This window comes from Rhinolophus ferrumequinum, chromosome 9 (genome assembly GCF_004115265.2).
Source record: "Rhinolophus ferrumequinum isolate MPI-CBG mRhiFer1 chromosome 9, mRhiFer1_v1.p, whole genome shotgun sequence".
In the NCBI taxonomy this organism is placed as follows: domain Eukaryota; kingdom Metazoa; phylum Chordata; class Mammalia; order Chiroptera; family Rhinolophidae; genus Rhinolophus; species Rhinolophus ferrumequinum.
This window is the reverse complement of record NC_046292.1, coordinates 40,716,002-40,740,992: the sequence shown is the minus strand read 5'-3', so window position 1 is coordinate 40,740,992 and position 24,991 is coordinate 40,716,002. Positions and strand designations below refer to the sequence as shown.

The 24,991-nt window shown below is 36.6% G+C and overlaps 1 protein-coding gene across 3 annotated transcripts in view; it reads right to left on the bottom strand.

The window, feature by feature from the left end:
- The window catches only part of PRKAA2 (protein kinase AMP-activated catalytic subunit alpha 2), a 48,833-nt gene that overhangs the window by 7,366 nt on the left and 16,476 nt on the right, over nt 1–24,991 (bottom strand). For all 3 annotated transcript variants that reach the window (XM_033114890.1, XM_033114892.1, XM_033114891.1), the window contains exons 2-6: nt 20,466–20,607; nt 8,182–8,275; nt 7,469–7,613; nt 6,134–6,221; nt 4,518–4,742 (exon numbers count right to left, since the gene is read on the bottom strand). In XM_033114890.1, coding sequence (XP_032970781.1) covers nt 4,518–4,742; nt 6,134–6,221; nt 7,469–7,613; nt 8,182–8,275; nt 20,466–20,607 — 694 coding nt within the window. The remainder of the gene's footprint in view (nt 1–4,517; nt 4,743–6,133; nt 6,222–7,468; nt 7,614–8,181; nt 8,276–20,465; nt 20,608–24,991) is intronic.

Below are 24,991 nucleotides of genomic sequence, written 5' to 3'. Positions count from 1 at the left end.
AGAGTTTTGCCATGTTCAAGGAACTGAACTCAAGCCACTAGCATGACACCATAATGAGCTATGGGTTGGAGTGGCAAAAGACATCGGGTATTTCTGATAGCTGTAAGCTATGAAACTGGTTTTGGGATTTGAACCTAGGATTAACAAAAATCACTGAAAAATTTTAAAAAGACAGGGGTGACATGAGCTAATTTGCATTCTGTAAAGATTGTTCTGCTTGTGACACAGAAATTGAACTGAAAAGATAAAAAATGATAATGATGATCCTACTACCACAATAGTCCAAGTGAGAAATAACGGCGTGCCAGGCCCTGAGGATATACGAAGGTGAAACTTCTACACCGTCTAGATTTTTCTATTATAGCATTCCCACTTTTTTGTAATTGTTGTTTTTAATATTCCCCATGAACTTGGAGCTCCTTGAAAAAGGGACCATGTCTTATTTAGTTGTACGCCAGTACCTAGTAAATGCTCAATAAAAGCAGAGTAAATCAATGATGAATAGACACATGCAGTATGAAGACAAAAATGAATTCATTAATGTGTTTATTTGCTATATTATGATAATAATAAGTATCTAATAAATGTTTAATAAAAATGACTGACAGTATTAATTTTTCAAAAGAAATAATAGAAGAAATTATATTACATGTCTAACATTTTTAGAAACCAATGACAAATATGGAAAATGAGCACTTTTGAATGAACTCAAAACATTCACTTTTCCATAAAAGAAATGAGATTAGGGGTCGGCCCAGTGGCTTAGGCAGTTAGAGCTCCATGCTCCTAACTCCGAAGGCCGCCGCTTAGATTCCCACATGGGCCAGTGGGCTCTCAATCACAAGGTTGCCAGTTCAACTCCTCAAGTCCCGCAAGGGATGGTGGGCAGCACCCCCTGCAACTAAAGATTGAACATGGCACCTTGAGCTGAGCTGCCTCCCGATGGCTCAGCTGGTTGGAGCATGGGCTCTCAACCACAAGGTTGCCAGTTCGATTCCTAGAGTCCCACAAGGGATGGTGGGCAGCACCCTCTGCAACTAAAGATTGAACACGGCGCTCAATCTGTTGAGACTTTGCTTCCAAGCAATCGTCGTCAGCTTCGCTCAAATAAAACTCTTACAAGCTTTGGGGGGAAAAAAAAAAAACAGATTGAACACGGCACCTTGAGCTGAGCTGCCACTGAGCTCCCAGATGGCTCAGTTGGTTGGAGCGCGGGCTCTCAACCACAAGGTTGCCGGTTCAACTCCCGCAAGGGATGGTGGGCTGTGCCCCCTGCAACTAGCAACGGCAACTGGACCTGGAGCTGAGCAGCGCCCTCCACAACTAAGACTGAAAGGACAACAACTTGAAGCTGAACGGCACCCTCCACAACTAAGATTAAAAGGACAACAACTTGACTTGGAAAAAAGTCCTGGAAGTACACACTGTTCCCCCAATAAAGTCCTGTTCCCCTTACCCCCCCCCAAAAAAAAGTTTGTCACAAGTATAATTCAATGCAATTAAACACACAATGTTAAAAAAAAAAAGAAAGAAATGAAATTACTAGCAAAAATTGTCAAAATCAATGTTTTCAGAACTCTGGAATTTAACCAAAGGCTTACAACAATCTGAGGAATGCTTATTCAAAATAAATAAATAAATAAATGGCTGAATCTCAAGAAGAACAGCAAGATTTGTAATGTTTTAAGTTGCCTTATGTCTTCTAACTTTCCCCATATCTACGGTAGTCTTGAAAACCAAGAGCCTCACAATCATGGTAGCCCAGGAAATCCATAGTCTAGTAATCACTGGGGGGAAGGTGGGGAGCAGAAAAGGTTTAGTGTTCTCCAAAAATCCTATCTCCACAAAACTGTCATTATCTGACATGTCTGGAACCCTCCACAAGCAAGACTTGTCTTTATCTGACCTGACTCAGAGCTCCCTCACTGCAGCCTTCTCCCCAGGATAATTATCAAAAACAATCAATAGCAACTGTCTAACATCTGAGCTATATAAAAGTGGCAATAAGAGTTGGAGCAAACAAGAAGCTGAACAAAAAAACTTCAAAGAAAAAGAGAATAAGAGTTCCATATAGGTCCTTGAAGTACTCTAATATATTCCTGAGACTCAAGAAGGCCACACACACACACATGCAGTGCTGTGTGCAAAAGGTCCGAATTTCTCACCACTGACTGACTTTAGGTTCAGTGCTAGCAGGAAGTGAACACCAAGACAGATTTATGAACTTGGAGCACTGAAGACATATTCCAACATGCACAGAATCCCTCCGTAAAAGCTGGCAGGCTTATTAGCACAAGGCATTTAAGGAAGGCTCTGTCTAATCATTAACTGAGCAGTAAGCCAACCAAGCTGAGACCTGAGTGACTACCCATGACAAAGAATACAGACCTGATGGAATTAGTTCAGTAAAATCACTAAACAAACAACAGCAACAACATACAATTACAAACTCTAGGCATATACCCAAGAGAAATGAAAACGACCACACAAAAATCTGAACATGAATGACCACAGAAACATTACTCATAAGAGCCAAAAAATGAAAACAACTCAAATATCCATTAACTGATGAATGAACAAAATGTAGTATATCCATCCAGTGGAATATTTTTCAAGCAAAAAAGGAATGAAGTGCTGATAACATGCTACTCCATGAAAGATCCTTGAAAACATTATACTAAGTGAAAGAAGCCAGACTCAGAAAGCCACTTGCTGTATGATTCCATTTATATGAAATGTCCAGAATAGGCTAATCCAGAAAGAAAGTAGATAAGTGGTTGCCAGGGGCTGGGAAGAAAAAAAAATGAGGAATGATTCCTAATGGGAAAGTTTCTTTTGGGATGATGAAAATATTCTGGGCTGAGATAGTGGTAATGATTGTAAACTTTGTGAATATACCAAAAACCAATAAATTATACACCTGAAAAGGGCACATTTACAGTATGTAAATTATATCAATAAAATAAATGTTTTAAAAAAACAATACTATATTAATATATTATTTTAAGTACAGAAATTAATGCCACTATTTTATACCACCTACATATGTATAAATTAACTCATCCTAGGAGACTTTTACTTACATTTTACTTACATTTTTCTAAAGCCTGTACATACACAAACATCTGTTTTAAAATAACAGTCAATACTTCTACTCTTCCAAATGTATGTGCTAATCCACGAACAAGTTTATATACCAGTATATCTAGTTTTCTTTCTAAGGAAAAGTCAATTAATTGAACTACATATTCTAAAGAATTGCGAACACAAAAGGTTTTTCCCTGCTAAGTTCATTTCCATAACTAAATCTGGTGCTCATTTACAATTTTACATTTTTACGCAGCAGGCCTGGCACACTGAAGGGAGGCAGGAGAGAACAGCACACACACGCAAAAGGAATCAGTCCTGGTTGGTGTGAGATCAGCAGCAGTCACATAAATATTTAAATATTCCAAGTCACAGGTCTCTAAATAGTCACTCTGGCGTTTGAAGATAAGGAGAAGGATGGAAAGATGTCAAAAGAATGTGTTTGTAGGTAAATTCTTGATGAAATGTTACGTAAGGACAAAAAAAAAATCCTCCAGGCAACATGACCTGATAAGTGAAAAGCAGAAGGCAATGGGTCATCCCGGCTTGTGTGTGCTGCTCATATTGCGTGTGCTGGTCGCTTTCATGGTAACACAGCAACCACGCTTACCAAAGCTTCTCACATAACAAGAAATCTTTCACTGCAAACCCACTAGGAACTATTTTGGGATTCAAAATCTTAGCAAAACTTATAGTCTTTATTTCATTAACCATATGTAAAATACATAAATCTCACCCTGTTTTCCTAGTTGAAATTTACTCAAATACTTTCTGAGCACATACTATCTTCCTAGGCCTTCTAGCACTGCATATACGAAGATCAGCAAGACACTCTCTGTCCTTAGTTAAGAGAAAGAAAGACACAAAGAGAAATAGCTACATACACAATAACAATAAAAGAATAGACAAAGCAAGAACAAAATGTGGACATCACAGAAGTGAAAGCAACTAATATTAACCAGGGAAATCACAAGTGATTTCACAACAGAGATGATATGTGAGTGGAATTTTATAGGATGAATGGAAATCCAGTAGGTCAAAAAACGCAGAAAAGGCATCAGAGGCAAAAGGACTAATATCAACAGAGACATGTAGCCATAAAATATGTTATGTTTGAGGAGCAAGAAAAAATGCCTCGTGGCTAAAGCACTGATGTACCTGGGACATGGTGGTGAGTGCCGGCAATGAGACTGCAGAAGAAGGTAAGTAGAGCCTTGCTACGAACGGCCTTATATGCTTTGCTACCTAAGCTAAAAAGTTTGGGAAACAATCTGAAATATTCAAAAGATGAGTGACATGATCAGGTTTGTGTAATAAGGAAAGTCAAATTTGTATCAAGTGTTAGAGCCTAGCATAAAGGAGCCTTTCAATTAGTGACACTGTTGGAAATACTAGAATATGTACGTAACAGTAACCAAAAAAATATTCACCTTATGTCTTTGATAGTTGCTCGTTTCAGGGGGTCAACCTGCAGCATATGCATCAGGAGAGTGGCAATAGAACGATTGAGATATTCTGGGATATAAAAAACACCCCCTCGGATCTTCTTAAATAACGTAGGTACATGTTCATCATCAAATGGAAGGGTGCCACAAAGAAGAGCGTATAAGATAACACCACAGCTCCAGATGTCAACTTCAGGACCTGCATATAATCTAAGAGAAAAGATGACAACACAGACCTGAAACGCAAGTATCACTTTTTCTCATCTACATGTACCCTGCTCCCATATGCACATAATATGGACTTGGTATCTACTGCTTTTCAATGTGTTTAATGAAGCTTATGGCCACTCCCCAACACTCAATGGTTGTTCTCCATACAGAATAATTGGTCTAACAAATTACTATTCAAGTTTTCCAAGAGAAAATGGTATTTTTATTTTTTGACACAAATTCATTTCACTGAACTTATTAACTGACTAATTAAAAAATATAAAACTTTCTATGGTCAATTTTTGATAGAAACATCAAAGTAGATTACCATAAACTTTAAAAAAAATACTATATAGTGTATTGGCTAAATATTTTTACTATAAAACTATTACACGAAAGAAAATGCATATATAATAATAGAATTTCATCTCTGGCACACCTATTTTAAAGAATATTTGAAACAGTAAAGTACCTAACTAGTCCTGTGGCAATCTCTTTGACGGTATTTACCCTGTGTCACATTATCCTGAGTACCTACTACTTTCATTCTAATCACTTGTTAGCTCACGGGATAAGATTATCTTTGCTCCAGAAAACCTATGCCTAGAAGACCATTCCTTTTTTCTCTTTTGTATCGATAGTATTCAAATTCCCCTAACAGCACATTACTAAACTCAAACCTGGGTTTGAGGCAACAAAGTAAATCTCTATCATTCCAATTAAAAGAATATAATCCATTTTAATAAAAGTTGCTATCCATCATTTACATCGTTGACTGTATTGTCCAAACACCTATATCTGCTAATGTGAGAATATCTTCTCTATCTTTTCTCTCATAGAATTGTGTTAACTTTTAAAATCAGATATGGGTCACTGGATAAGATGGGTTTATCACTGCAATCTGCATAAACATTTTAAAAATGTACCAATGAGGAAGCTACTTGTGCAGTTTAATTCATGAGATAACATTGTCCCCCCAAAACCTCATTCTTCCAAAAACAAAATATAAAATACCATGTATACTTTATAAAAGAATATGTAAAATGTTATTAAAGGATCGTGTCTGATAAGTAAATGATGGCACTAGCTTGAATTTAGCAAATGCTTACTTTCTTATCTGCACTTTTCTAAAATGAAAAAAAATCAAGAGTTATTCCAGTCATTTTTAATGGAAAACCTCCTTAAATACATTCATAACAAAATCTAAATTAAATGTTTAAAAAATTGTTTAATATATTATATATTGTCTCTTCAACAATGAAAAAATTAAAGGGATAATCGCTTTCTACTATGTTAAAAATCTTATCTTCCAAAGAGAATACATTTTAATTAAATGTTATCAGAATGAACAAAAGATTACACAAAGCTACTCTTTACTGATGTATAATTACCTGCCTGAGATTACTTCAGGTGCTGCATAATTCGGAGATCCACAACTAGTTCTCAGAAATTCACCATCTGACATCATATTAGATAATCCTGCAAATAAGAGTAATGTTTACCTGGTGCTGGACATTTTAAAAAGTAGATATAGATAAATGTATGAGGAAAAATGACAAGTCTTTAATGCACCATACATCATGTTTTTTAATTATTAAAAAAAAAGCATGGAACGCATTTGTTAGACTAGAATGAAACCATTTCAGAGAGCTGTTACACTATAACAAAAAAGCTAAAATACATCACACTATGATTGAAATTAAATTCCTTTTCTAAATAAGAATGTTGATTCACTTCACAAATGAGTAAACTATAAAATTTTAAATTATATGAACTATAAAATTTAAAAGCATCAAAATATTATTACCAACTTGTACAGTTGAAAGAATAAAATAGCAGCTATTACTTTTTATGCTATGCTTTCAAAAGCCTTTTTAACAAAATCTCTAAGTAGAAATCAGACAGGCTCCAATTTATAAAGATTATATTCCAAATGTTTTTAATTTGGAAAGCTTTAATTCAACATAGAAAAAATAATCTACTGAACCAAAAATCTAGTTGAATTATAGTACTAAATGAGTTTTGTGATTTAGAGAAGGAAAATAGAGAAACTAGTTTCCTAGTTTTTAGATCAAAGACCAAGAATTGACAAAAGTTTTTAATAAGCAATGCTGAACTCTGGCACCCTTCCATCTCTCTTTATATAATCTCTTACTTCCTAATCCTTTTCCCAAACACCCCACTATGACATCCTTTCCAGGTATGTTTACTCTGAAAAGTGTTTGATGCATAAAAATTAGATTTTACCTTTTCCTTTTCCCCTGACAAAAACTCTTATTCTTTTACCAAGTTGTCAGACGTTACCCTGAGATCCACTGACACTGCCCCCATTAAGTCAGGCCGATAAAGCTCCAAAAGTACATGCAAATTTCCATATACCTCTGGTTAAGTACATTCATCAAAGAAAGTGCCTATATTTTCATTAGACTTTCAACGGAGTTTGTGGTCCCCACATAAAAACAGCTAAATTTCATTTCCTTAGGAAGAACTGCAGATTGAATGGCTTTACCTCGATGCTAGCTAGCCCTCTAACTTCTCTAGAAGTATTTGCATTTTTTTAAAGTGTGTTTAAATAAACAGAAACAAGCTAGAGTGGAGACTACTACTAATCCTTTTCCATGGTACAGGATTTACAGTGTTGTAATTGAAAGTTCTTAGTTCCATAGGAGTGTTACACATTTTAAAAGGCAGCTAGTACATTTCTGAACAACCCTGAAGTTACATACCAAAATCGGCTATCTTGGCATTCATGTGTGCATCCAATAGTACGTTCTCTGGTTTCAGGTCTCGATGCACAACCATATGCCTGTGACAGTAATCCACAGCAGACAGGATCTGCTGAAAGAGCCGCCTGGCTTCCATCTCCTCCACCTATCAGGTACAAAAGAAGCTGCACTAAGAATATTTGGGACATCTATACAGCAAGAGTTTTAGTTTCATAATCAGCCTAAATATGACAGAGCAAGCTCATTAGAATTGTGTTAGAATTCTTAACAAGTCAGACAAACAAATCCAAAACTTGCATTAAAGCTCCACATGTCAATCAACAGGTTTTTCTTTGCTGCTAGACAGTAATACTTAATTTTCAAGTAATATTACTAAATGTACATAGGTTTGGGGGAATTGACAAGTAAAACATAACTTGAGTGAAAGTGCTAAGAAAAGAAATAATTGAAGCTTCAACATGATGTTATGGAACAGATTTTTCATTTTGAAAAGCATAGGCATGTTAGCAATTAAATGGAACATATTTCCTAAAATCAGTATTTCAATAGGTGTGCTTTTTAAGAAAGAGAGTGTGTCTAATAATCTGCATGTGTAGTTGAACATTATCACAGAAGCATCCCCAACTTTATATCCTGGTGGTTCGCTACTTCCCACTACTTTCCCCTTTTTAAGCTTAGGAGTTTATTATTGAACTAGAGAGTATGTTACTCACCCGTCCATGTTTACAGATGTAGTCAAACAATTCACCACCAGACACATATTCCATTACCATAAAAAAATCTGTCGGAGTGCTGATCACCTGGTATCTTTTTTGTAAATACAAAATAAGTTAGTAAAAAGTTACTTTAACCAAAATCAACCTCATATTTCTATTCTTGCTACCATTTTATATTCCAGGGTTTTATAATACTTTTAAGATTGCAACAAATTACATGATATCAAAATATCAAAATATTATGTTATCAAAATATTCAGAAAGCTATAAACATGGAGCTTTACAAAATTAAACTACTTTCTAAGGCGTATGGACTTTCCTCTAGGTTCTCCCTTTCATATTTACAAAAATCTTTCAAATTCTTCATCAAGTAGGCATTAATTCTTCCATTTAAACAAAAATTTTATTAGAGTATGGAGATGAGGTATCATATATTTAAGCAAAAGTAAAACGTATTCTTGGAAAGGTTAACTGATACCACAGAGATACAATCAACAAAATCAAGAAAGTAGACAAATGATAAGCTACAACAAATAAACTACAAGGAAAAAAAAAAGAGGAAGGGGAACATAGATTAAAAGTAACAAGAGACATATTAACCAATTAAACACTGTATAGACTGGTTTTGATTCTGATTCAAACAAACTCACTTTAAAACCTATGAAACAATCAAGAAAGTCTGAATACTGACCAGAGAGTTGACAATATTAATTATTTTAATTTTTAGGTTTTAAATGAACTGTGCTTGTTATTAAAATTAAAAAAGAAAAAGTCTTTATCTCCCAGAGTAGATACTGAAGAGTTTACAGGTTAAAAATATAATATTTGAGATTTGCTTCAAAATAATTTAGGGTGGGAGAAGTGGGAAGAAGCAGACAAAACAATATACTGATAATTGTTGAAGCTGAATGACAGATACATGAGGCTTCATCACTTTACTTTGTATACATTAAAAACTTTCCATAATAAAAAATTAAATAGATTAATATGTGTGTGAAAGTAATCTACATAGGACAAGATCAATAAAATTTATTTATTTGTATGTTTCTAGGTACTCAAAGCTGAGCACATTTAAAAAAAATATAACAAAGAACATTAGCTCTATTTGACAAAATAAAATTCTTCCTAAAATATTACAACTCCCCCCCAATACACACAATTTTACAGGAGTGAAAATTTTAAAAACAAAAATATAACATTTAATGTTTTAACTGACGGTTGCATTTAACACCTATAAATGACTGATTGTTCTACTTTTGAAAATAGGTTTGCTTTGTTTATAACCGATTACCTGCAGTCTGACTGGTCACGAGCAACAGCTAATGCACACTGAGTTACTATGTATTTAGGGCCACTCTGTACAGCTGTGTAGTTTTTGCGTGGCTTAAAGGCACCCAGTGGAAGGCACAGGTAGGAGCTGAGAAGTGGCCCAGATGCCACCCTTTAAGCACTTTTGATAATTAGTTCACCCAGATGGGGCACCTTTTATTAATGTGCACAAAATCAAGTATGTGGTACATGGTGGTTCGAGTTACTATTTCTTATTAAAGAGGAGGGGGAAATGGCCAGGAAGTTGGTGAAATAACTACAGACCATAAATTTTAAAAGAGGACACATCATGTATTAACATTTGAAAAAAGTAAAATATTAAAGCTATGGTACTGAAAATGATTACAGATTTTCAGAACAAATATTTCCAAGAGCAACCTTTAGTCTTCGGGATGAAAAATGACAAGGTACCCCACTTACGTAATATAAACTAGTGTAACTGAGGAATACAGTTGAGAGTACTTCAAATGAGCTGTAGAAAGGGAATTTTACCGAGAACTCTAGAAAATTCTATAAAAGCCGTCCTAACGGGCACTGAACTCTAACTGAATAAAACGAATACTGTAAAGCAGGAGCACTTACTATGTCACCTCACTGTAGGCTAATCTGATTTATTAACAAAATTCTCAATCACTTTTCTGCTTTGTACATCTTTAGGGCATAAGAGGAAAAAAGGGATGAAATTCTAATAAATTTAGCAGCTGATTTTTCCAACTATGCCACAGGTCTTTAATAGACATTAAACAAATATTCTTTTCAAAACACAAATCCGTTCTTCAATAGATTCCTAATTAGAAATTTTCAGGGGTTTCACTAGTGCTCCTAGGGCCTGCATTAATCAGGCCCCTGCCTCTCTCTGTAGTTTTGCATCACCTTTGATTCCCACCACTACAGTACACGCCTTCTTTTCTTTGTTAGTCATGCTGCACTGCCTCCTGCCACAGCTCCTTGTATAAGCTATTTCTGCTAACCTGAATCCTATCTCATGACCTGGTGGGGTGCACCCTTTAACTGGTTACTAATCATCCTTCAGATCTCAGCTTGAAGGTCACCCCCCCCCCAAGTCCAGATCAAGACCTTTTTGCTCTCACAGGAGCATTTTTAACTTCAGAGCATGTATCTCAGTGTGTAATTCTACATCTATTATGATGATTACATCAATGAGTATGCACTTAGTAAATTTCTATAACAAAGTAGGTATTTAAATTAAATATATAAATTAACACCTTTAAATAATGTGAACAGCTTGGAGTCAAAACCAGATTAATCTGAGACTCCAAAATTACAACAAAACCTTAAGCAATAACATTTTAATCAACCAGAATGAGGTGAGGACAAAGGGAAACATGATTTTCAAAAGAAAAAAGTCCTAAGAAAAACATGCAAATTTAGTGAAAAAGACAATGTCCGGATATTTTCTAAGCTTGGCCAGAGTAAGCCAAACCTTTTGTGCCCTCTAAAATAATAATTAATCACACTGAAGCATTATAAGAAATTCAGTCATGAATCACACATGTCATCATTTTCTTAATACAACAGAAAAGGAAACAGATGTGCTTTAGAAAAGTTTTCAGAAACAGTATTTCTAATAAAACAAAAATAAAATTCAACCACCAAAACAAACAAACAAACCACAAAGCACTCCCCAGTTGGTCAAGTTACGTGCATCTTTAGGCAATATCCATTTAGATAGCACATAAAAACTCAGGAAAAAATAAATCCTTCTAAAGCTAGACAAAAAAAATCAACATTTATGAGTATACCTTTATGATGGTTATAACTATAGAGATTTACAAATATTATTTATGTACAGAGAATAATATTTTTCTTTAACTAGAACTCAGTTATAAGGAAATAAAAGAATCATTATCCTTGGTTCATGTCACTTATCTTTACTGGTCCATGAATGGTCTACTTTTATGTAATTATTATTTTTAATAATCTAAGTACCTACAAACCCATCACCCAAACAAAATGCCATGACGCTGACAATATCTTTCCATCTAATCATATAGTCCCCAACCCATGGCTTCTCCTTACCCAAGGTCGCCACCATCCTGAATCCCCCTGTTCATCCCTTCCTTGCTTTCTCTTTTATATCATTCTATTTATGTACAAATATGTGTGTATGTGTATCACTCTCTCTTCAGATGTATGTAAAATATACATTCATGTGTATTTTTATTTTAATTGTTCTTAGCTTTTAAAAAAGGGTATCACTCTGTATGTAACAGTTTGGGACTTGCTTTGTTGAGATCATCCCCACTGTTGGGTTTGCTGAGTTATTTGATTTGACCATTGCATGCTATTCCATCGTATTTATCCATCTGCTCTTCTGGTAATGGAGAGGCTATTTATTCACCCAACCTGTCAATGAAAGGTACTAAGGTCGTTTCTACAATTTTGCTTTTATGAATAGTGCTGCTATGCTGTGAACGTTCCTGCACATGGCAAGATTTTGTCTTTGATATATACCTAGGAGTGAAAGTGCTGAGCCATAGTTTATGTGGCTTCCTATCTCATTCGGAGTAAGAGCCAAATCCTTACAGTGGCCTGTAGTAGCCTACACAGTCTGGCTCCCTTTATGTCTCTGAAACCATCCCTTTCTCCAATCCCCCCTAGATCACTGTTCCCTTGATCTCCGGCCTATGGGAATTTCCACCCCACAGCCTTTGAATTTGCTCTCCCTCCATCTGTTATCTTCCTCTTCCAGATAGCTGCACAGCATATTCTCTCACCTCTACACTGTCTAATACACAATATATTTTACTAATCTCGGGTTTATTGTCTAGCTCCTCACAATCCCCCACCACACCCCCCCCCCACACACACACCAACACAAATATAAGCTCTATAATAGCAGAGATTTTTTTTTGTCTTTTTGTTTGATGATATATCCCCAATGCCTAAATGGGGCCAGCTGTTGAATGAATGGATCAACAAGCTAACTTTCTGGCCTTATTTTCCTCCCTTATTTTATACATACTCTGTGCATCAGCCAAACCAGACTGTGTGTTACCAACACACCATGTTCTTCACAGTTTCATTATTTTGCTCTTCCTTGTCCTCCTAGAACCATCAGGACCTTGTTCAAATGTCACCTCTTTATACATGCTACCAATAATTATTGAACACCTACCCTGTTTCCCCAAAAATAAGACCTAGCCGGACCATCAGCTCTAATGCGTCTTTTGGAGCAAAAATTAATATAAGACTGGGTCTTATATTATGTTACATAAGACCCGGTCTATATTATTGTAAAATAAGACCCGGTCTTATATTAATTTTTGCTCCAAAAGACGCATTAGAGCTGATGGTCCGGCTAGGTCTTATTTTCGGAGAAACACGGTGCTATTGTGCTAGGGAGATAAAGATGATATTTGACATCTCCGTTTAAGTGTCTAATGGGATTCTCAATGTAAAATGGATAAAACAGTATCCTTAATATTCACCCATTCCCCAACATGAGTCTCCTTCATTCTTCCTATCTCAAAAAATGGCATTAGTATCACCAACTAGTTGGTTACTCAAGCCAAAACCCAAAATCCCAGTTGCTCGGGGAAAATTTTTTTTAAAAGATTCCTCACTCCCTTCCTTTTCTTCAGTAATTCTTTAATTCTACCTCCAAAATATATACTGGATCCATCGAGGTCTCTCCTTCTAGATCAGTACTGTCGAATAGAACTCCCTGCAATGACAGAACTTTTACATTGTCTCTGTCCAACACAATAGCCACATGTGAGAAGTAAGCACGTGAAATGTGGCTAGTATGACCAGAGATCCAGATTTTTTATTTTAATTAATTTAAATTTATGCCCCATATGGCTAGTGATTATTGTATTGGATAGCACAAATCTAGACTATCACTTTAGTTAAAGCCACCATCATCTCTCAGCTGGACTACAGCAGTAGCGTCCCGACTGGTCTCTGATCCCACCTCTGCCTCCATACCCATTCCCCATTCTACACTATACTTATACTACATATACCTTCAACTCTCTGAAAGCTTCCCATTTAGAACAAAATCCAAACCTCCTAGCAAGGCCTTCAAGACACCACAATACATGGTCCCCGCGTCTATTCTTTGATCTCATGAACTACCTGTCTTTCACTCACTCCACTCACGACATTATAAAAATCTTTTTCTACAACACCTGCAGTTTGTCTCATCCCTCTGAGGCTGCTGTTCCCCTGGCTTTGAGAACACTGTCCCAGATCTTCATGAAGAGATCTTTATCACCCTTTAGGTCTTAGCTCAAACCTTACCTCCTCGGTGAGGCCCTTCCCACAACCTAATCTAAATTAGCACTTCCTCCCTTCCTACTCACACAGTGTATGATAGCATCATGTTTGATTCTCCTCATAGCACTTATCACAGCCTAAAATAATCTTACTGCTTGTGTACTTAGTATCTAGAACTGCCAGATACTGCTAGAACATAAAGTCCACAACAGCAGAAACCTTGTCTGTCTTTCACCACTGGATTCCCAATGTCTAGAACAGTACCCATAAGATAGTAAGTACTCAATAAAACTTTGTTGAATAAATAAAATAGTTCCTGATCCATAAGGCTGAAAGAATCCAGCCTTATGAGACATACTAACAAGAAAATAAACAATTATGACATAATGGCAAAGACTTTGGAAAAGCTGAATGCTGGGTGCTGTGGGAGCAGAGATGATAAAACCTAACACAGTCTTAAGGAATAAAGTAGGTTTTCTAGAGATAATTGTATTTAAAAGCTAAGATCTAAATAATGAGTTGGAATTGGAAGCCTAGAGAAAGAGAGAAGTGGGTAAAGTTTTCCAAGCACAGATAACAACTGAAGTACAATAAGCAAGAGAAGACAGTGACCTAACAATAAGAGTAGAGAGAAACGGATGAATTCATGGGACACTTAGGAAAAAGAGTTGTAAAACTTAATGATTATTTATATGTAAGGGGTGAGGGAAAAGGAAAAAGAACCACGCCCAAGTTTTAGGCTTAGAAAATTGGGTGAATGGTATTTTCATTCAAAAAAAGAACAGAAAGAGGAGTAAGGGAGTAAGTTTGGGAGAGAAAGAAAACTTCAACTTAGTTTCAGATGACTCTGTGACTTTAGAATGGAATCATCCAATAAAGAGTTTGATAAATGTGTTCAGAATTCAGGAGAAATAATGACCCAGGAATATAAATTTGGAAAACTTTAGCATAGAGGTGACAAATTACACCAAAAAGGGTTCACTAAGAAGATTACAATAGATCAGAATGCTGAAATACAACAATATTTAACAGTCAGGCAAATAAAGAAGGGACCATAAAAGAAAGTCTTAAGATGGGGCAAGAATGAAAAAAAACACACACACAAAACAGAAGATGGTAACGTCAGAAACCTAGGACAACATCTCTCTCTCTTTTTTTTTTAAGGAGGGCGCAACTTACAGTGGCCCCTGAAGGGATCAAACTGGCCACCTTGGTTAGAGCACTGCACTCTAACCAACTGAGCTAACCGGCCTCCCTAGGACATTTCAAGGTGGTGGTGGTAAACAATGGTAAAAAGCTGTTCATAGGTTGAATAAGATAAAAACTCTTAAAAAAAAAAAAAAAAAGCAGACAGGCAAAAGCATTTCCACCAAATTAGGAAGTATTGATCTTTTGATCAGTTAAAATAAAGTTTTCCTAAGAAATATGAGGGAAAGAAAAACAAGGCCAAAAATTAATTCAACAAATTCTAGTTCATAGGAAAGTTTGGAGTTTCCTTTTAATCCTGTTTATTCCTCTTAATTTTCTCCCAGTGGTTTTTGTTGGTCTTTTTTCTTCAATTCGAGTAATAGAAAAATCATGCAATAAATAGCCTTCATTCTAGCTTTCAAACTTTCTTGCTAACTCTAGAAGCCCATTCTGTAACAAGGAAACTATTCTTAGCAGCTCGCCCAAGACTGCACATAACAAACAAAACCACTAAAAGGATCAGGTCTCTCGCCCTGTTTAAATCACTAACACTAATAGAGGCTATGTCAGTAAGCTTGTTCTGTAGCAAGAATACATGAGTGCTTTTTTTTTAAAATTCAAATCCATAATTAAAGAGGTGATGCAGCTGAATGAATTAAGCTCAAGGCTGGACGCCGGAAGCTTTAAACATCAAAATCACCTATGCCAATTACCTTCTGACCAATCCTAAGAACGTTCTATGTAACTCCTTCAACAAAACAAAATAGCAAATAACTTTTAAAATTCTAAACCAGCATGAAATAATTAGTCAAACTAAAATTAAACAATTATAAATAATTATAGAAATTGAGGAGAGAAACCAGTGGTAGATATGACATCAAAAATAAATCCCCATAACAATTGCACCTGCTTACTCACAAAATCTGATTTGTGTTTGTAAGAACAGCACAGGAACTAGGCATACCCTACGTAGGCAAGATTTCCTTGGGGTCGTTCAGGGTTGGTCCTCTAAGTGACAAGGTCAAGAAACAACGCAAATACATAGAGATCTCTCCCTTCTGCAGTCTCACTTTGGCATGTGATACTTTTAGTTGGGCTTCCCAGCTTTCTCCTCTTATACGAGTGGCCACTCAGCAAGGAAGAGCAAAGCGATTTGCTTAGAAGTCACTCAATAACTAGAACAAAGTCATCGTTAATGTGGAGTCGAAATCAGATAGGACCTATGTCAGTTAATTGAAAACAATTCAGAATCATGAAAGAGGACTGGAACCAGCTCCTAGGTTGCCAATTTCTACTTTGGGTCAATGTACATCACACACTAGGCACCGCACCAGTGCGAACACATTTAATCCTGAAATAACACATGAGGTATCCCCATTTTAAAGTTAAGGAAACAAAGAATAGGAGGGGTGACTCACTGAATTCATAGGCGATATTTTAATCCCTACGATAATCTTAAAACTCCTGTATATACGTGTTCTGGATCATCTAGAATATAGGTCCTCGATAACCTTACAATCAAATGCTGCCATGCAACTTCAGGGGCCTCCCTTCTTGTTTATGTTTATGATCATGTGAACTTCAAGTGAACATCGAATGGCACTGCCTGCAGCTTACTGTTAGGACGATGTTTTCACAGTACTGGCTGAGAACTGAGTCATCACAGGTTACCCAGTGGCACGCCAAACCCAAGAAAAGCCTTCTCTGAGCAGACAATGGCATATGCGTGCTGTTGGTAAGAGGCACTGAATGGGGCCCCAGCACTGAACACACCAATTTGCCACAATTCACTAGCAATAAACATAGCTAGTGATAGGAAAGACTAAATGCATGTTCCAAATCCCAGCAATAACTAGATCAGCCACTCATTGAAGGATTTCAAGAATGCTTATTATTAGTTTCCTACTGCTGCCACACTTCAAACATAGTGGTTTGAAACAACAAAAATGCATTATCTTATATTTTTACAGGTTAGAAGTCTGACACATGTCTTGCTGGGCTAAAATCAAGGTGTCGGCAGGACTGCACTGCTTTCTGGAGGCTCACGGGGGAAATCCGTTTCTTTGTATTTTCCAACTTTTAGAGACCACCTACATTCCTTGGCTCACGGTCCCCATCCTCCATCTTCAAAGCTAGCAACAGCCAGTTGAGTCCTTCTCACATCTTACCACTCTGACTTTGCTTTCACCCTAAAATCTCTTTCCCTGAATCATTTGACTCCCTCTTCCACTTTTAAGGACTGTGATTACACTGGGTCCACCCAGATTACCCAGGGAAATCTATTTTAAGATCAGCTGATTAGCAACCTTAAATCCATCTATAAACTTAATTCTCCTTTGCCAAGTAACATAATACTCACAGGTTCTGAGGATTAGGACATCTTGGGCCAGGGCGGGGCATTATTCACTGACCACAGCTACTATGCTAGCCTTGTCATGAGGTATAAACAGTGTATCTATACAGAATTATCAAATTGCTCCCCAGTAACACTGACATGCAAAGATTGCTCGCTAACAAGTTCTGGCTAAATATAATTTCTGATTATAATGAACTAGCAAACAAAGCCTCAAAAATGTTAACACTATTTTTTTTAGAGTATACTTATATACTTCTTAGAGTATACTTATAGGCTTTCTCCACAATGATATCGCTTGAATCAAAATATAAATATAGTATTGGACCTCCTTCTACTAGTTCTACTATTAATCTAACTAACAGCGATTTGGTGTTTGCAAAACACCATTGTTTGTCACCTTATACTATAGATAATACTTTGAATGTCATTGACGTCATTGTCTTATTTGTATCTAAATTGTCGATTTATTTTGGTTTCATACTTGTGTCCAAGCCATGGAGCTTATACTTAGTTCTTTGTCTCTGTATGTTTAAGTAACAGCGCAGTTTAACAAGAGGGATACATTCTGAGAAATGCATCATGAGGTGATTTCATCGTTCTGCCAACATCAGAGTGTACGTACACAAACCTACCATGTTTCCCCGAAAATAAGACCGAGCCGGACCATCAGCTCTGATGTATCTTTTGGAGCAAAAATTAATATAAGACCCTGTCTTATTTTACTATAATATAGGACCAGGTCTTATATGGAATAAGACTGGGTCTTATATTAATTTTTGCTCCAAAAGACACATCAGAGCTGATGGTCCGGCTCGGTCTTATTTTCGGGGAAACAGGGTAGCTGGTATAGCCTATGGCACACCTAGGCTGTATGATACAGCCTACTGCTCCTAGGCTACAAGCCTGTACAGCATGTTACTGCACTGAATACTGTAGGCAATTGTACCATGATGATAAGTATTTGTGTACCGAAGCATAGAAAAGGTGCAGTAAAAACATGGTATGAAAGATTTTTTTTTTAAATGGTACACCTGTATAAGGCATTTATGATGAATGGAGCCGGAAGGACTGGCAGTTGCTCTGAGTGAGTCAGTGAGTGAGTGGCGAGTGAGTGTGAAGGACAAGGACACGACTGTCCACTGCTGTCCACTTTATAAACAGTGTCCCACAAGCCCTTGGGGCAGGGCGGGGCACTATTCTGACAGGGTCAGAAATAGAACATCAAAGCCATCAATGTTGCTCCAGTGAGCAGAGACGTGGAATGGACCGATTGGAAATATTGGGGAGAAACTGGTGGGGAAGGCATAGGTGACCACAACAGTGACTGTCAGGAGGGATTAGAATGACGGCCTGAGGATCACTGGGAATAAGAAACCAAGATGGAGAGAGAAAGGAACACAGGGGTTTGTCATGGCAGTGTGGTTTTGGTTATTGCATGTTGGAACAATGGGCAGATTAAGGAACTCTGTGGTGTTCATTTAAAACGGGGGATGGTTTAACATGGAGAGGGTGCAGAACTGAGGACTCAAGTGTTTTGACTTCGGAAATTTGTTTTTGGTTCCACTGACCCTATCTGGCCTAAAGAGCTATCTCTGGCACTGAATTGATGGAAGAAATAAAACTTATCTATTTACATCATTACAACCTGAACACGTTTCCAAAGTACGGGGAGAGGTTGGCTCCACACTACCACTGAAAGCTTTTACTAAGGTGGCAATGGCACTTAATACTTGTTAAGGGAACTCCTGTGGACCTGTGTCCTTGTACAGGATCTGAGGTCCGACAGGAAGAATTTAGTGCCCTCTGAACAGGATGCACTGGGGGAGGGGGTGGGGTCAGGCTCGCTGTGCTGACAGCTCAGTGGCTGACTGAGTGGGATGTCATCTGTGCACCAAAAAGTGAGGTGCTGTGTGTAGGAGAGAATCTACTGCCAATCCCCACAGATACTGCTCCTGTCAGAGAAAAAAAATTCTTCCTAAACCACATATCCATCCATTTCTTACAAGAAATTCGGCTCCTTTACAATCTTATGGAACCAACATTGTATATGCAGTCCATTGTGGACTGAAACGTCATCATGCAGTGCTTGACTGTAGATTAAAAATAATTAAGGCAAACAAGGGATCCAGAAATTTACACTTCCTTTAAAACGGATTTATATAACTCTTAGTTTTGAAAAAGACTGCAGTACTGAAGTAGATATTAACAGCATGGCATTTGGAATCAGATATGAACTCGATTACCAGCTCTGCAACTTACTGTATATTTGACCTCAGACAAGTTGCTGATACTCTTTAGATATGCAATTTCCTTATCCATTAAACGAGAAGAATAATACCTACCTTATAGGCTTAGGATGAAAAGAAATTACATATATGTAAAATGCTCAATATAGTTTCTAACCATTATCAGGTACTCAATAAGATTAATATTTATTTTATAAAACCCTATCCAAGCTTTAAGATAAAGAAACAAAGACAATTTTCAGTGTTTGGCATATTTTCTCAATAGATATTAAACTGCAACATCAAATGATTTAATAGACTACTGTTCCATATTAATGTCTAAATTTTCTGTAGGTCTAGTTGACTTTAAATTAATTATCCTTCAATTTAATTAATTAACCTATTATTAATCTCTAACATTTACTTATCTTTAAAGTTCATAACTTGTCTCATCTCCCCAATATTCATTTGCCTTACTATCAGTAATTAAAGAGCTTTACTACCAGTAATTAAATTGGAATTTTGTAAGTAATATAGTATGGTGGATAATTTTTAACAGTTACTTTCTACCTTTTCCAAAAAGAAAATACCTTGATATGTTAATGAAAATTGACTAGAAAAAAATTACAAAATGAAACTAGAAATATCAAAGTCCTAAATGAACTTGAAAGTGAATGCTAGCAGGAAGAGTCAACTTCTAAGGCTTATTTTCATCACTTAAAAAAAAAAACCAGTACCAATTTCAAAACAATAACTATTAATTCTAAACCATAAGTATGCAAAGAAGGATTGATGGAGGCTAAATGAATTAACACTTGCTCAATATAAATATGAAAAAAGTATTTTTATAAAAGGTTAACTAAAGATAAACACTGATTTGTAAATTCGTAGCTATTTCAAGACAGTTTCTCTTTTGCATTATCAGGCACAAAAATACTTACAGTTTGATAATATGAGGATGACGAAAGAGTTTTAGATTCTGAATTTCCCGTTTTATTTTTCCAACAACATCTAAACTGCGAATCTTCTGTCTATTTAAGATTTTAACTGCAACTTTATGGCCTGTCAACTGATGTTCTCCAACTAAAGAAAAGAAAAAGGAAAAAAACAACAAATGCTGTCATAGGAACATAATCATTTATTCGTGCTGCCTTGCACTGTAACCCCAAATTTCTTTACTCATATATACCACTTTTATGTCATTTATTCCATAGAACTGAAGTATCGCTCTTCACCTCCGTCTCTCCTACTAGAGCACTCGTAGGCACTCCTTGTAAATAGGAGCCGTATCTTAGTCTCCTCTATATCCTCGGCACCTAGCACAGAGATGTTCACTAAGTATGTGTGGAAAGGATTACTGAATTATGTATTCCCACATAAAATTATAATCAAATTTGGAACATGTTTTGGGCAGAACAGAATTCACTGTGTTTTGTTAATGTCTTTATTTCCCCTCTTCTGGTTAATGCCAGTCATTGTATTATAGAAGAATATGTGATTGCTGTAATATATTAAAACTCACAGCTAGTTTCATTACTATTTCATCAGAAAATTCACATGTAGGCCTTTTTTTTGCCTTTTCCATAAAGCCTTCTTCCCCCATTAGAAGAAATCCAGTATTTATTTCACCCGTTTGATGGAATCTCTACTTCCTTCAAACCCTCATAGTATGTTTATAAAGCTCATGTGTCACTTATCATTTTTAGGCTATTATAAATATTTTGTGTTTTTCACAAATCACATGACATGAGCTATCAGTTCATACCACTCTTGAATGAGACACTCAGTATTCATCTGAACCTCCCAGAAGGTATGTAGCAGTGTTTTGTATGCTGCTACAAAAGTATGTAGCATATACTAGATGCTAAATAAATACACATTGTGTTCAACATAACAACAGTCTTTCCCTCTCCTGGTATACTTAAATACTATCCAAATGAAAAACCCCTCAATTGGGGAACAGATGTTTTAGCCCTCCTCTCCGATTTCCCTCAATTACTATTCTAAGCTTTCACCATTGTCCTCACAGCACCTATTCACCCCTTGACCCCTTTCAGCAGACAAATTTCCCTTTCATTTCTTTGGGGAAAATATAGTAATTCAGAATGATTTCCTCTGTCTTAAAGGCTTACTTATGTCCCGCTTTCCTCCCCAGTCTCAGAGATGTTTTGGTCCTCTTTCTGTTCAAGGCCAGTCTCATCAATTTATACCCTTGAACTCATCTTTTCTACACTCTCCTTATATTCAACCTCTTTATTTTCTAATAATTCCTTCTGCTCAGCCTATAACATCCCATCCTTCTCCCAAATCTTCCATTTACCCTGTATCTTCCGCTGGTTTCCAAAATCTGTCTCATCAAAATGTCTCAAAAGAATAATCTACATTAGTCTTCTCTTCTTCCCTTATCACCGTCCCTAAATTCACTATCTGGCTTCTGCCTCCACTGCTCTACTAAAACCAAAGGGTCACAAATGTCTCCCTAATTATCAAGCCAATTATACTTTTTAGTTCTCAGACTACTGTACAGTCGACCCTTGAACAATATGGGTTTGAACTGTGTGGGTCCACCTATACATGGGGTTTTTTTCAATACTATAAATGTACTTTTTCGTCCTTATGATTTTCTTAGTAACATTTTCTTTGTCTAGCTACTTATTGTAACGATATAATATGTAATACATATAACATACAAAATATATGTTAACTGACTTTATCTTAACAATAAGGCTTATGGTTAACAGTAGGCTATTAGTAGTCAAGTTCTGGGGGAGTCAGAAGTTACATGTAGATTTTCAACTTTGCAGGGGACTGGCTCTCTTAGCTCCTGTTTGTCCAGGGACCAACTATAATCTCTGTTGTACTGGACAACGCTGATCACTCTCTCTTTTTGGTGGCACTGCTCTCTCTCCTGGTTCTACTCTCAGATGGTCTTCATGGCCTCCACCTGTTCTTTAAAGGTTAGTTTCCCCAGGTTTCTAACCTAAGCCCAAGGTAGATCCTTAAGTTATCTCATTCATCTCTCATAGTCCTAACTACTACCCATATGCCAATAACTCTGCCCATTTCTTCAAATTCATATATTTTAAATTCACATAGCATCCCACAAACGCTTCAAATTCAACACATTCAGAACTAAGCTCAGTATTCTCTTCTTCCTCCTCCACCAAATCTATGTCCTTTATTTCACTTGGTGGCACACAGCCTACATGGTAGAAACCAAGGAGTCAGGTGACGTTCTCTCCTAAACATTTCTTGAAGTCAAGTTTCAAATCATTTTGGCAAATATGTTAATAACAATGACAGAGGTGACAATGACATTTCTTAAATGTTTATTATGTACTAAGTATTATTCTAAGTACTAATGCCCTGCTCACTCAACCCCATAACTCTAGAAAGTATTATTATCCTCCACTGTACACATGAGAAACCTGAGGCACAGAGAAGTTAAATTACTCATCCAAGGTGCCATAGTAAGTACTAGCACAACATGCGGTCTCGAACTGTCTCACTTCAGTTCAGAGGCAGTAGATGTGGAGAAAAGGGAACTTTCATACACTGTTGATGAGAACGTAAACTGGTACAGCCACTACGGAAAACAGTATGGAGGTTCCTCAACAAATCATAAATAGATCTAACATATGATCCAGCAATCCCACTCTGGGTAGCTATGGAAAGGAAATGAAAACAGGATATCAAACAAATATCTGCACTCCCAGATTCACTGCAACATTACTTACAATAGCCAAGATATAGAAACTATCTATCGACAACTGAATGAACAAAGAAGACATGGTACAAGTATATACGTATATAATGGACTATTAGTCATGAAAAGAAGGAAATTCTGTTTGAGACAATATGGATGGACCTTGAGGGCGTTATACTAAGTGAAATAAGCCAGACAGAGAAAGATGAGTATTGCATGTTACCACTTATATGTGGAGTCTTAAAAAAAAAAAAGTCAAACTCATAGAAACAGAGTAGAAAAGTAGTTACTGAGGGCTATGGAGTGGAGAAAATAGGGAGAGGTTGGTAAAAGGGCACAAACTTTCAGCTATTAGATAAATAAGATCCGAGGATCTAATGTATAACACGGTGACTATAGTTGATAACACTATATTGTATAATTGAAATTTGCTTAAGAGAGTATAACTGAAATACTCTCACCAAAAAGTGTAAATATACACATATAAATACATAAACGTGTGGTTATGGATGTGTTAATTAACTAGATGGGAGGAATCCTTTCATAGTGTATACGTATATCAAATCATCACGATGTACACTTTAAATATCTTACAATTTTGTTAATTATAACTCAATAAAGCTAAAAAATTTTAATCATTTTTTTAAACAGTATTACTTTGTCTATGATATCTGAGGAAATAGTGACTCATTTATCTTCATACCTGAAAGAAATTTTCCCCCATGAAACGATGGAAAAGAAACGGCATTTTCCCTTCAAAGCTCACTGATAAGCTAATGGATACCCGAGGTCGAGCTGAATGGCTTAAGAATGCCCCCTCATTTTGCTGAACTATACTAGTGCCTATTGCCTCATAACTTAAGTGAATTAGTACTTAGTTATACTTAATTCCAAATAGTTGTCTCATAATCACATTCTACCTAAACGCCAAATGATATTCCTAAGAATCTTGTTACTGTAAACAGATTTAAGACTAACAATTTCGTCTATGTGTATTACAGCCATACATTTTTCTAAGGAAGTCACTAAAAGGAAAGGCTTGTATTCATCAAAGTTTTATTCCTATTTATTGATGCAATCTAAAAACATTTACTGAGTACCTTCAACATGCCCAGGTCAGTGTTGATCAAAGACCATGAAAAGAGAGGTTTAATAGGCCTCTATTCAGCGATAAGAAGGCTAAAATAAGTTATTTATGGTAGCAAATCAGTCTGAAGACTGTTAGGGACACCTTATTTGTAAAGGGAGAACACAGATGAGAACGAACATTAAAAATCACCACGATAGACAACTTGGTCATAACTCACCATGTAGATAAGTAAATACCCAGAGCAATGCCTATTCTGACAGGAGAAATAAGGGGCGCTCTTCCATAGAGCAACTATTTAATGAAGGCCTATATGGTAAGTACTGTACTGGGCACGTGGGATGTAGTGGTGAACAAGGGACATCTGTCATGCTGCTAGTTGTCCCACTGTCTATTGCACCCTTCTTTCCCAGACGTAAGACTCTCAAATTACAGCTGACCACATGGCTACCCAGAGCAATGACTGTTATCTAGCATCTCTTGTAACTACTCGTAGATGTGGCCATGTGACTATGTTCTGGCCAATGACATGTAAGCCAAAATGTCCCTAGCAGCTTCTTTTTCATCCCTTCCTCCATCCCGAAGTCTGGAATTTCAAAGCCACCATCTCGTACTTTTAGGATAGGGATAGGCAGGTGGGACCAACAGAAGAGACAAGACCATGCTTCTGGTAC